General features: G+C 49.1%; 3 protein-coding genes and 2 non-coding genes across 5 annotated transcripts; 1 reads left to right on the top strand and 4 right to left on the bottom strand.

The window, feature by feature from the left end:
* Window positions 1–1,217: 1,217 nt before the first annotated feature.
* Window positions 1,218–4,455, bottom strand: LOC128712987 (cytoplasmic aconitate hydratase-like). The gene is made up of 3 exons (XM_053807851.1): window positions 4,449–4,455; window positions 3,895–3,996; window positions 1,218–3,823 (listed from the first exon to the last, which is right to left on the bottom strand). Exons 1-3 carry the CDS (start codon window positions 4,453–4,455, stop codon window positions 1,218–1,220), a joined length of 2,715 nt encoding a protein of 904 aa, XP_053663826.1.
* Window positions 4,456–5,103: 648 nt separating this feature from the next.
* Window positions 5,104–6,558, top strand: LOC128713671 (uncharacterized protein CG1161). Its single transcript, XM_053808533.1, has 4 exons — window positions 5,104–5,166; window positions 5,300–5,539; window positions 5,616–5,741; window positions 6,406–6,558. The coding sequence occupies exons 1-4, from the start codon at window positions 5,104–5,106 to the stop codon at window positions 6,556–6,558; spliced, it is 582 nt and encodes a 193-aa protein (XP_053664508.1).
* Window positions 6,559–7,405: 847 nt separating this feature from the next.
* Window positions 7,406–7,478, bottom strand: Trnat-ugu (transfer RNA threonine (anticodon UGU)). Its single transcript has one exon. It is a non-coding gene; the product is annotated as a tRNA-Thr (tRNA).
* Window positions 7,479–8,446: 968 nt separating this feature from the next.
* Window positions 8,447–8,519, bottom strand: Trnak-cuu (transfer RNA lysine (anticodon CUU)). The gene has a single exon. It is a non-coding gene; the product is annotated as a tRNA-Lys (tRNA).
* A 756-nt stretch (window positions 8,520–9,275) lies between these two features.
* LOC128711542 (brachyurin-like) lies at window positions 9,276–10,205 on the bottom strand. Its single transcript, XM_053806423.1, has one exon. The coding sequence runs from the start codon at window positions 10,203–10,205 to the stop codon at window positions 9,276–9,278; it is 930 nt and encodes a 309-aa protein (XP_053662398.1).
* Window positions 10,206–11,824: the final 1,619 nt, after the last annotated feature.

Raw genomic sequence — 11,824 nt, 5'->3', positions numbered from 1 at the left:
CGTCTGATGTCGGAGAATGAAAATCTTCATTAGTGCCCGCAGTGACGGAATGTTCTGTTCTGCACTGTCCATAATGAGTCGCGAGTAGCACGCAACCAAACCATTCCCTATATCGATCGAATCGTTCCGATCACACGGGTTTTTAGACGACCTTTTACTTATGTACGACCACCGCCACATCTTGACGTGTGTTGGAGCCGCCGTTCATTACAAAAAAAAAACCAGATGATTATTGTGAGTTTTCCTTTTCCCGTACGGTTCCTACGGTTCCTGCTACGCGCGTAGCACTGCAACTGCACTAGTGTGAGTGTTCGCTACGGTGTTCAAAATATCGGGGGGAAAAAAATCGCACAAACAAAACAAATAGACAACACAAATTAAGCACACACACTCACGCACGCACACTCCACGAATATGTGTCACCACCTTGCGGTCTCGCTGAGCTTAACCGTCGCTCATACGTCGCACGCGGGTGGAAAATCGAACCCTCAGCATCATCTGATCCCGGACCACCGCGATGAGCTCATCCCGACCGGGTCGGTGGAACAGAACGTTTTTTTTCCACACGCGGCGCCACTGCTACAGCGGAATGCTCAGCCGCGACCATGTGTTTTCTCGGCCGATACGCTACTAGCCGTGCGGAGCGGGTTTTTGACTGCAAACTCCCAGGACAAACGATTTGTTTGCGAGCGTTCTAGACGGTCGTTCGGCTGGTAGTGTTCCCTTTCCCCGCACACTAACACTAGCGCGCACGGTTCGCTCGCAGTATTGCAGAAAGGAGGGGAAATTTTCCAATTTTCATCGAAATACACACCGGTTGCTATGTTGCACCCAACGAGCGGATTCGTTTTTCCCTCCCAAACACAAGGGGATAGGTTTCATAGTGTGTGTGTGAATGTGTTGGTGAGCGAATTGAGCGAGTGAAAGCGAACAGATGCCGGCACAACAGCCAGCTGGTGGCAGGGAAAACCCCTGCTACTGCTTGCTCTTCCCCTTGGAGAGTTTCGGAAAAATCCTTCGGATTGTGAAGATGTACACAACAACAACAGCGTGTAGTTTTATACCCACCCAAAAACCAACCGCGTTAAAGCATCTTTATTGCCTCTCTCGTGAGCTTTGCCTCTTTTTTTTGTAACAAAATTTCATAGAGTAAAGTATCAAAAATTGTTCGTACGACAGTATGTAATATAAGGTAGCAACAGCACGGGTTTTCCACCCTAGTCGATCATCTTCCGGATCATGTAGTTGAGGATGCCACCGTTACGGAAGTACTCGAGGTCAACCTCCGTGTCGAAGCGCGCAATCACCTCGAACGTTTTACCACCGTCCGTGCTGACGGTGATGCGCTCGTGCGGTTTGCAGTTCGCCGGTATGGCTACGCTGAACAGCTCCTGGCCCGTCAGCCCAAGGCTCTCCGCGTTCTCGCCGGCCAGATACTGCAGCGGCACAATACCCATCCCGACCAGATTGGAACGATGAATGCGCTCGTACGATTCCGCGATGACCGCACGGATACCCAGCAGATACGGGCCCTTCGCTGCCCAGTCACGGCTCGAACCGCTGCCGTAATCCTTACCCACGAGCGCAATCAACGGTGTACCTTCGCCGGCGTACCGCTGCGCACAATCGAACACGTCCATCTCCTCGCCGCTGGGAATGTGCAGCGTACGGGGTCCCGGTCGCGGTACTAGCTTGTTCACTAGCCGAATGTTGGCGAACGTGCCGCGTGCCATAATGTCATCGTTACCGCGCCGTGAACCGTACGAGTTGAAATCACGCGGCGTGAGGCCACGGTCGGACAGGAACCGAGCGGCCGGACTGTTTCGCGCAATCGAACCGGCCGGTGATATGTGGTCGGTTGTGACGGAATCGCCCAGATTCAGCAAGGCGCGCGCATTGGTGATGCTTCCCAGCGTGGGCAACTCACGCGTCATGCCCTCGAAGAACGGCGGTCGCTTGATGTACGTTGAGGCGGTATCCCACGGGTACAGCTTGCCGGTCGGTGCATTCAAACCCTGCCAGGCGGGCGAACCAAGTTCAACCTTTGCGTACACATCGCGGAACATGGCCGGAATGACGTGCTGCTGTTCCACGGCCTGAATCTCCTGACGCGTAGGCCAAATGTCACGCAGGAACACGGCCGACCCATCCGGGCGCGTACCGAGCGGTTGCTTCTCGAAGTCAATGTCCACCGTGCCGGCGAGTGCGTACGCAATCACCAACAGTGGACTGGCCAGATAGTTGGCACGGGTGTTCGGGTGTATGCGGCCCTCGAAGTTACGATTGCCGGACAGTACGCCACAGCACACGAGATTGTTCTTCTCGATCGTGTTCGCCACATTATCGTCCAGTGGGCCCGAATTGCCGATGCAGGTCATGCAACCGTACCCAACTACGTTGAATCCAAGTTCTTCAAGTGCCGGAATCACACCCGATTCCTTCAGATAGTACGTGACGACACCGCTTCCTGGCGACAGGGAAGTTTTGATGTACGGTGCCACCTTCAGTCCTGCTTCTACTGCTTTCTTTGCGAGCATGCCCGCTCCCAGCATTACCGATGGATTGCTTGTGTTGGTGCACGACGTGATCGCTGCAATCACGACCGAACCGTGACGCAGTGCGTACGTCTTGCCGTCGGTCCAGCTGAATGTGCCCTCCGCACCAAGTTCCGCCTCCGGTACGGCGAAACCCTTGAAACCGACCTTGCTGATCAAACACTGCCGGAAGTCTTCCTGCATCTCGCTCACGGCGACACGATCGTGCGGGCGCTTCGGACCTGATACGGATGTCACCACACTGGCCAGATCCAGCTCAACGATTTGCGTAAAAACCGGATCCTGTTCGGCTTTGCCAAAATCACGCAGCTGATCCGTGGCCTTCAGGTAAGCTTCTATCACACGCACCTTCTCCTCGGCCCGGTTTGTCTGACGCAGATAGTCGAGCGCGTTCTTGTCCACCGGGAAGTAACCGACGGTGGCACCATACTCCGGGCACATGTTACTAATCGTAGCACGATCCGCAATCGACAGTTCGCTCACTCCCGGGCCGAAGAATTCTACAAACTTGCCCACCACACCAATCTGGCGCAGATGCTTCGTGATCGTAAGCACCAGATCGGTGGAAGTTACCAGTGGGCTTAGTTTGCCCATCAGCTTATAACCGATGACCTCCGGTAGCAGCATCGAAATGGCCTGACCGAGCATGACAGCTTCGGCTTCGATTCCACCAACACCCCAACCAACCACACCGAGCCCATTGATCATGGTCGTGTGCGAATCGGTCCCGACGACACTGTCCGGGTAGAGCATCCGCACCGCACCATCCTTTGCGTCCTGAAACACAACCCGGGCCAGGTACTCCAGATTCACCTGATGTACGATGCCCGAACCGGGCGGAATGATGAGCATGTTGTTGAACGCCTTGGCACCCCACTTCAGGAACGTGAACCGTTCGCGGTTGCGTTCAAACTCCAGATCCTGGTTTTTGGCCAACGCATCCTCACTGCGCGCGAAATCCACCTGTACCGAATGGTCGATTACGAGATCGGAGGGACAGATTGGATTGATACGGTCCGGGTCACCTCCGAGCTTTAGGACAGCGTCACGCATGGCGGCAAAATCGACCACTGCCGGTACGCCGGTAAAATCCTGCAGAATAACACGTGCCGGCTTGAAAGGAATTTCCAGCTCGTCCTCCGACGACGGTGTGCCCTTCATTTGCTTCCATCGTAGAATGCCTCGTACGTCCTTCTCCAGCACCTGGAAATTGTCACAATTTCGAACGGCTGATTCAAGCAGCACGCGCACACTGTAAGGAAGTTCACCTAAAAGCAGAAGAGGTAGAAAATAACTTTCAGAAGTGGGAATACATAAATGATGGACAAAAAATACTCACGGTACTCCGGGAATGAGGCAATGTCGAAGTAATGGAATGTTTCTCCATTGACGTTGATCTCCTTCAGCAAACTCTGGAATGGATTGGCACCTGGCAGGGAACGGGAAAAGAGAATGAGATTAAAATTAGGCGATAATGATCATTTCCAACACCTTCACTTTCAGTGACAAGCCTCCATCGAAGCAATCAAAGCAACAACACGATCCACAACGTCATTACGCAACCTCGACTATCAGTTCACATTGGTCGCTTGAATGATTCTTCAAACAATTTTTGTTCGCCTCATCCGCTGGCTGCTAGAATTAATCCTGTTCATGTTATCTGTGATCTGGAGTACCATTTCAAGCAAAACACCACAATAATGAGGGTCACAGCAGCGGGGTAGTATGTGCTCTCGCTACTCTTATCGTAGCTGGAAGTTAAATGGAAGGAAGCTCCCGGAATGTTCCACCAAGTGCACTCGAAGAAGATTAATCCTTATCGGAACGAATTATGGTTTCTCGTATTTGGAACATACTTTACCAACCTACGAATTACTGTTTCGCTCTACTTACTCGCCATGTTTACGGTTGTTTTCTCTGAAAAATACTTTGAAACGGAGGAGCTCTTCTAAACCGGTAGACGGATTCTTTTGCAATTACGGACTTCGCGACACCTGGTGACGTTGAATGGAGGTTGTGTAAAAGAATAACGAGCAGCTTTATTCGATGCTGCTAATGCTTTGCCCACAAGCACGACGAAGAAAATTCCTGTTTCTTTTAGAAAGCAGCAAGTTTTTGTTGTCCAACGCGATGTCGCCGAAGGAAAACAGGTAACGGAATGAAAATTATTTTGACATATTGCATGTTGACGCATTGCGTGTTGTTGTTGGTGATGCTCTTTCGGTTTGTTTTATTTTTTTCGAATTGATTTAGTATATGAAACGTATGCAAAGAGACTTTAATAGTAGGATCGTTAAGTAAATAATGCTTTTAAAATTATATTATTATCATCCTACAATTCTTGGGCCAATAAAAACGGTCACTAGCACTGCGCGGACCACAACAGAGTGACAGTTGGGGTATCATTTGACGTTATGTCAAAGTTGGTGTTTCTTCTGCGCCTGCTTCTATCGGTTTTGTCCGCGGACACAAATGAAAACAACATTCTGCTTGGTAGGCATAAATTAAGTGAAAATTTTCGCGTATGTAGCTCTTGAACAGCGCCACAATGTATCGTAAACTGCTGTATAGTATAACCATAGTGATAATATTCCACATTGCATCCACACAGGTAAGTGGTTGGAAGGTTCTCAAACTCAAACCAACCGGACGAATAAACAAAGCTCTACCACCACCAATATGATTACAACGTCATCTTGGCGACTGTTCTTTATCGCTTTTCTCCGCTTTTTACGCCCCCCTAGAGCCAATCGTACGAAGATAAACGGTGCAAATGCATCTGTCCGAGCTTCAAGAAGGTGGATAACACCACGCAGGAGGGCACCGATCGGATGCTGATCATCGATAATGTACCACCGAACAAATGCAACTGCGACGGTGTCATCCTGCCCCGGCTAGCGAACAAGATCCCTAATGTAAAGGGGCAAGAGATCTGTCCGCGGTGTGACTGCAAGTACGAGAACCGCAACACGACCATCATAAAGGTACATCTGGATAGTGGAACGATTTCTGCATTACCCCCGCATTCTCATGTTCCTTTTGTTGTCATACGTTTTACAGGTCGTTGTTATCATTGTGATATGGATCATTTCGCTGCTCGTTATCTACATGCTGTTCCTGATGTGTTTGGATCCGCTGCTGAACAAGCGCGTGAAAGCTAACTACCAGGAGCATACGAATGAAGATGTGATTATCGCCAGTGATAGTATTAGCACTAAGTCCACAAGCACTAGCATTAATGGGTCGCAGCGCCAATTTCGCGACACGTATAGAAATAAGTACAGCGGAACATTCGTAACAACGACCATTGTCCGGTCCGAGGACAGTGGGAGCGACAGTGAGGTAGAGTTTTTGGCCACAAACCATCGCCCCGACGTTCATGAGCGGGTGCGTCTAATAAGTGATTAAGGTGGTGCAACGATTTGAATACTCCTGGAGAAAAACCTCCGACCGGTCGACATTTGTCGCTGTTACGAAATGTTCCTACCATACACACATCCTTGACGTCGACATAGAATCGAGTCTTTAGGAGGCTCCTTCATCTCGTCCTGACTGCCATTCATTCCAATTTCCGATACACGGAATAAAAACAACGCTTATCTGTTTTTATTTGTTTTATAATTTCATTACCTTTATGTAACTCTTGCTCATGGTTCCGTATCAATTTGGTAGCATGTGCCCAAATTTATGTTCGCTAATCATTTCATCTGTCTTTTGTAACTAACAATCCGGTGCAAAGGGATGGTTCTTTTTTATATTTATTATTGGCTGGTTTAGTGTTGTTCGCTCCCTCCCGTTTGGAAATTCCCGAATAACACATGGTCCTATCGATGTTTCTTTTTTCTTACAGGACGATACGGCCGTCACTGTGGGCAATGGGCAGGATATGCATGTGCGCGAAAACAACGTGCTAAACCGGGTTGGCCACCAGCAAGACAAATGGAAGCGCCAGGTACGTGAACAGCGGCGTAATATCTATGATCGGCACACGATGCTCAACTAAGCTAGGACCGGCGACCGGCCAACCGAACGTTATCATCACACGAATGTGCAATCGTTTTTTTTTCCGATGATCTGGAAGTTTATAGGGCGGATTCCATACTATATGTCCGATAAGCTGTGTAATAACACTTTTGTTTTTTGGTAATTTATTGTTGTAGCATGCATCAGATCCCTCATTGATTGTAATTCATTGGTTGGAAATGTTTGGCTTAATCGATAGAAGAATAAAATCAGACTTTGTAGATTGTATCCGTTTGCTGATGATACCATATGATGTTCTGTTAATCCGTTGAATCTGGTGGTTTAAGAAAATAAGGTCACTGTAGGAAAAAGTGCAAACTTATCTTTTTAATTCAATAGCAATAGAAATCAATTCACTGTTTGACCCTCTTTAAGCGGTTCTGGTTGTTGAGACCTCACCACTAGTGATGGTATAGCAGATGTACCCAGGATACCTCAAATCAGCCGGAAGTCAAGCATGCTGCTTCCTGAGCTGCCCTAAATCTGTTAAGCTCTTCATTACTGGTGAGGTGCCAACGAATGAGCCGACATGCAAGCAGGGTCCTTCCGGTGCTTGCTAACCCCTTTTGACCTTCTCCTTGGAAGGTGGTCTGGAGCTACCCGATCGGTTGAGCGTTTCCGTGCTGGCGAGAAATAGCAACGGATTTTTAATGATAGATCAATAGTGTTACTGACAAAAAGGTAAGTATTGTAAGTACGCCATTTTGTCCCCAGTTTTGTTGATAAAACCGTAATTATGTGCGTTTTGTGTTAAACACACACTTATTCACGTTAAGGTGTTGACTGTAGTAAGTTAAAAAAAAGAAATCATTTCGAGAGCAAATCTCTGCCTCCTGTGAGAATCGAACTCACGACCGCTGGTTTACAAGACCAGCGCTCTGCCTACTGAGCTAAAGAGGCGGGTGAATAGGTGGTGCGTACATGTGTACATAAACAGAGATCCCAGAATGGTGGTATGGAAAATTGAGTCACTCTTTTTTGAGCAGTACCTGCACAATGCCGTTCATATCACCAAAACTGCTTGGCGTGTAAAACGCTAACCATTCCAACATTGATGATAGTTTTCAACTTGGTTAAAGGTTTATTGAAAAATAAAAACCAAATCGACGCTTATTTGTACGAGACGATTGGTCCGTACTGCATCATTTGTCGGGACACTCACCCGCCCTATCATCACTCATCAGCATCCCAGCACTCACTGATAGCCCGACTTTCATGCTCTCTCGCTCTCCCTAACTAGCCATCGTATCGGGAAAAGTGAGAAAACTAATCGTGATCTTTCATGTTGTGAAGAGGAGCTCATAGTGAAGTTAAGGCTGGCCTACACAATTCACAATCGTTACAAGTTACAGTTATATCGCTGCATGTAAACGCAGCTAAACAAAGCTAATTGGCAAAATTGGTCTCGCACAGAGGCTAAGACGAATGCTTAGCTTGAGTGAAATGAGTGGAATTGTGAGACAGCACATGCGCGCGTTTGTGTGTGTACGTTGTGTACTGTTGTGTAGAAGTTGTACAGTGCGTTATACACAAAAAGTCCGGTGTGTTTACGCTACAGTGAAGGCAAATTAATTATTCTTTTTTATTTAAAATGCGCTTAAAAAACATAAAAAAATTAATCAAATTGTATATCGCTTTAAAATATTGTAACTACTAGCGCCGCTTAAGGGCTTCATTCAAATAATTGCCACAGGTTTTTGGAGTCTTCACAAGGTTTTATAAATAAGAGCCGCTTATGACCCGTCTAACTATTCCGCCGACTCAGCGTCTAGTGTCTGTGGAAACGGGGGTGGGTCTGCGGCAAGGAGAGTTTGGATGGATTACTTCAGCATATGGCTGGTTGGCTATAAAAAAAAGGTTTATTCACTCGCCCAACGTGGGGCTCGAACCCACGACCCTGAGATTAAGAGTCTCATGCTCTACCGACTGAGCTAGCCGGGCACTGTTGCCGGCCAGCCGTCTTGTGCGCTACACCTTCTCTGCGTTCGCCCGTTGACGCTCGAATAATACGTTCCGCATCACGGCGGATGCGGGATACGTCCCATTTCGGCGGCAGTTTTTGTTCCCTCGACGATAACTATCGCGTGCCGGCAGCACATGAGAGACAGATTTTCCTGCAAATCGAGAGCTCGATCGCTCAAACGTACCAGGCAAGCAGGGATGGAGACAGACCTCGATGCTACGGGCGCGCATCCATGAGTGAAACCTCGTAATCTCACTTTAAGGTGGCGGTCACCAACTCATTTCGAGTTGGCGGAGAAGACCTGCCTGCCGGTCCGATGCGTGCTATTGTTCGGTGTGCCTTCTTTCCCTCGGCAGGAGAGTGCGAATGAGAGTGAGAACGAGTGCCGAGGGCAAACGCACGGCTGCAACGCGCGGTGTGAGCAGGTCCTCGCGGATAACGCCGGGGTTCGGACGGCAGAACGCGCCAATCAAACGGTACCGAGAGTGGCCCAAATGGGTGTACGGCGATTGAGAGTATTCCGCTTGGAGAAAGGTACAGTGTGATACCCCCGGAGAGAATTTTTAAACTAAAAAAAAACTTCAAATTTATATAAAATTTTGCACGTTTAATCAACAGAAGCTTTACATTAAAATTGGAAATTAAACATAACTCACTGTTAACCCTTAAAGGTTTTCACCAGGTGCTCCCTGTTAATGTACCACATCCAGATGACTCATCCCAATATCAACCCATCATGGGTCAGCGACAAAGTCCGAGTTGTCTTCAATCCATCCCAAATAGTAGGAAACCCGGGCATACACCGTCGGAATGCCGTCATCACATCCTCCCGAAGAACCGAAGGAAACGACACCCACCAGCAAGCTTTCCGCATTGTCCTGCACCGTCAGCGGGCCACCGGAATCGCTGTTGCACGCGGACCGACCGCCATCGCCGGAGTGGCAGATATTTTGGGCCTGAATCAACTCCGCCACACCGCCCCACTGCGCCAAACAGTCGGCATTCGTAATGATCGGATTGGCGACGTAGTTCAGCACGTCCGACAGCGCTGGATTCGCCACCGAGTACACACCGAATCCCGACACGGTCCCAATCACGCCGGCGAAGGTCCGTGTGTCGGAGCGGGCCGGTAGCCGAACCGGTTGAATGCGCTCGGTGTAGACGATCGGTTCGTCCAGCCGTACCACAGCGATGTCATTGCGCACATTCTCCAAGGTGTATCCCGGATGGCCAACGATGCCGCCCGATGTGAACGATACGCGCTGCTGGGACGGTTCCTCCACCATGCGGTTCTGTGCACCCAAAATGGCCGTACCGCCCACGATGGGTACGGACGCGTCGAAACTGTCGTAGACGCAGTGGGCCGCAGTCAGGATGTAGTTTGGCGTAAGGATCGAAGCACCGCAAAGCCCGACCCCGGCCGCGTACTGCCCAACGAGTGCCACCTGGTACGGAAACTGGCCCGGACTTGCTTCCTGTCCGTTCACAACGCGACGTTGCGGCGTGCCGGGTGCGGTGTACCGGTTGACCGGCAGGTGAGCCTTGATGTGATCAAACGCTTCGATCGGCCGCACTTGGGACCAATCGATACTGTGCTTTGCCGGCAGCGCAGCGACACCGCAGAGCACTGCCAGAAGAATCACAACCGAAACCGAGTTCCTCATTTTGGACTTCCGATAGGTATGGGGATACGACTGATATGCACATCGAGCTCTGAATGCGCGCTTTTATATCGATACTCTTATCAATAAGCATTGCGACATTCGGATTTTATCAGTTTGTATACCAAAGTTACCTTTTCCCGGTGTCACGGCTGATTAGAAGATAACTGATAGGAGGGTTAAGCTGGGTTTGCTATAATATTTGGGAAAAGCCTTATTGGGGAAAAAAACCCTTTGGATGGGGACTTGCAGTCTGTGTGAGTAAGTACCTCATATCGTTGGCGTCTTGCAGGGAATTCCGTTGGAGATCACGTTTCTGATAAGTCCGGTGCTTCATGAAAACCCGTGTCGAGAGATAAGCTCAACGACTGTTGTAGACTTGTGATAGTATCTAAGCCACGCTGCAGCAGACGTTGCACTACCTGTGATTACCTACTAACTGATGTCTGTTGGGCAGGGGGTGACTACCCATCGGTGGTTTGCTCGTGCGATCTGATACTTACCACGAGTTGTCACCGACAAAACCTATCCCAAAGCTCCTAGTGGCGGTGCTGGATACGGACATACAGGACCTCTCACTAACTCAGTATGGCTTAACTAATTGGGAAGGCTGTGGGCCTCGAGATATTGGAACCGCAAGGTTTTAAGGAAATATGTGGTTGGCAACCCTGAAATCCGTTGTGTCTGCAGATGAGTCCGCGACATATTGGAACCGGTGAATCAGGGCCAGGTCATGGTCAAACCTAAAATCCGTTGTGTCCACACAGTTCGGGGTATGTTCGACCTGCCAGATGGACATACTCGTTGGGGGCTGTAATAAAGGTTCGTCGAACGGGACCTTAAAAGTAAGCCATATAAGGCTCCAGCCGGGAGCAGAAACATGGAATTCCTATGTCAATATTGAGGATAAGTGCGTGCCCGTCTGTGGGCTAATGCGCCGCATCTCCAGCATTTGAGCAGGTGAGGTCTCTTTATGGACTAGTCATCCGGAGTCTCACTTCTACAACAATGACCTTGAATTTCATGAGGCGAAAGTGCGAGAATTCTATTGTGAAACCTTGAACGCTGTCATCGGTATCTATGACTTAAAGCTAATACATGTGTGACATATGGCCACAACACTGAATGGAGATGGATCTCCGGATCCAAATTCAGCTGTTGACTAGCTAAAGTCATCACAGTTAGCTCCACACAGTTTTCGGAGCACAAAGGACGTGGTTGCTGGTATACCGTTCCGGCTTTGAACGTTGACGTTTAGTCACATCTCGGATGGGCAGCGTCCATAAGTTAACAGTGATAGTTGATTGCTGTATTCTGTGACGGTGCCGTGGGAGTTTTGTTAGCTTCTGAGTAAGGATAAATGAACCCAGAAGGTCTATTGCAGATGTAAATGTCTTAACGGACCATCCGGTATAGGTTCTGAGGCTTGAGGAGTTGTTAGTCCAATGGTGCTTCTGAGAATCAGGCAGTTCCCTGGGTGTGGTGCCTCCTGACTCAAGCAGGCTTCCTTCCGGCTAAGGAAGTGGGTCGTCTATGAAGATTCTCTCCTCCGACAATCTAAAAGAAAGAACTGATGGCTGTTAAGCATCACCTTCAAACCTAATGCCTCTAGTTTGTTTTGT

This window comes from Anopheles marshallii, chromosome 3 (genome assembly GCF_943734725.1).
Source record: "Anopheles marshallii chromosome 3, idAnoMarsDA_429_01, whole genome shotgun sequence".
NCBI lineage: Eukaryota > Metazoa > Arthropoda > Insecta > Diptera > Culicidae > Anopheles > Anopheles marshallii.
The sequence above is the reverse complement of the archived record's forward strand: the minus strand, read 5'-3'. Positions and strand labels throughout refer to the sequence as shown.

Bases quoted from the DNA above. Each gene is read 5' to 3' on its own strand.
- LOC128712987 (XM_053807851.1), bottom strand. The intron at 3,824-3,894 runs GTGAGTATTTTT...TTCTGCTTTTAG, and splicing joins TGCCTCATTCCCGGAGTACC to GTGAACTTCCTTACAGTGTG.
- LOC128711542 (XM_053806423.1), bottom strand. From the start codon at position 10,205: ATGAGGAACTCGGTTTCGGTTGTGATTCTTCTGGCAGTGCTCTGCGGT.
- LOC128713671 (XM_053808533.1), top strand. From the start codon at position 5,104: ATGTATCGTAAACTGCTGTATAGTATAACCATAGTGATAATATTCCAC. The intron at 5,540-5,615 runs GTACATCTGGAT...TACGTTTTACAG, and splicing joins GCAACACGACCATCATAAAG to GTCGTTGTTATCATTGTGAT. The intron at 5,742-6,405 runs GTGATTATCGCC...TTTTTCTTACAG, and splicing joins AGGAGCATACGAATGAAGAT to GACGATACGGCCGTCACTGT.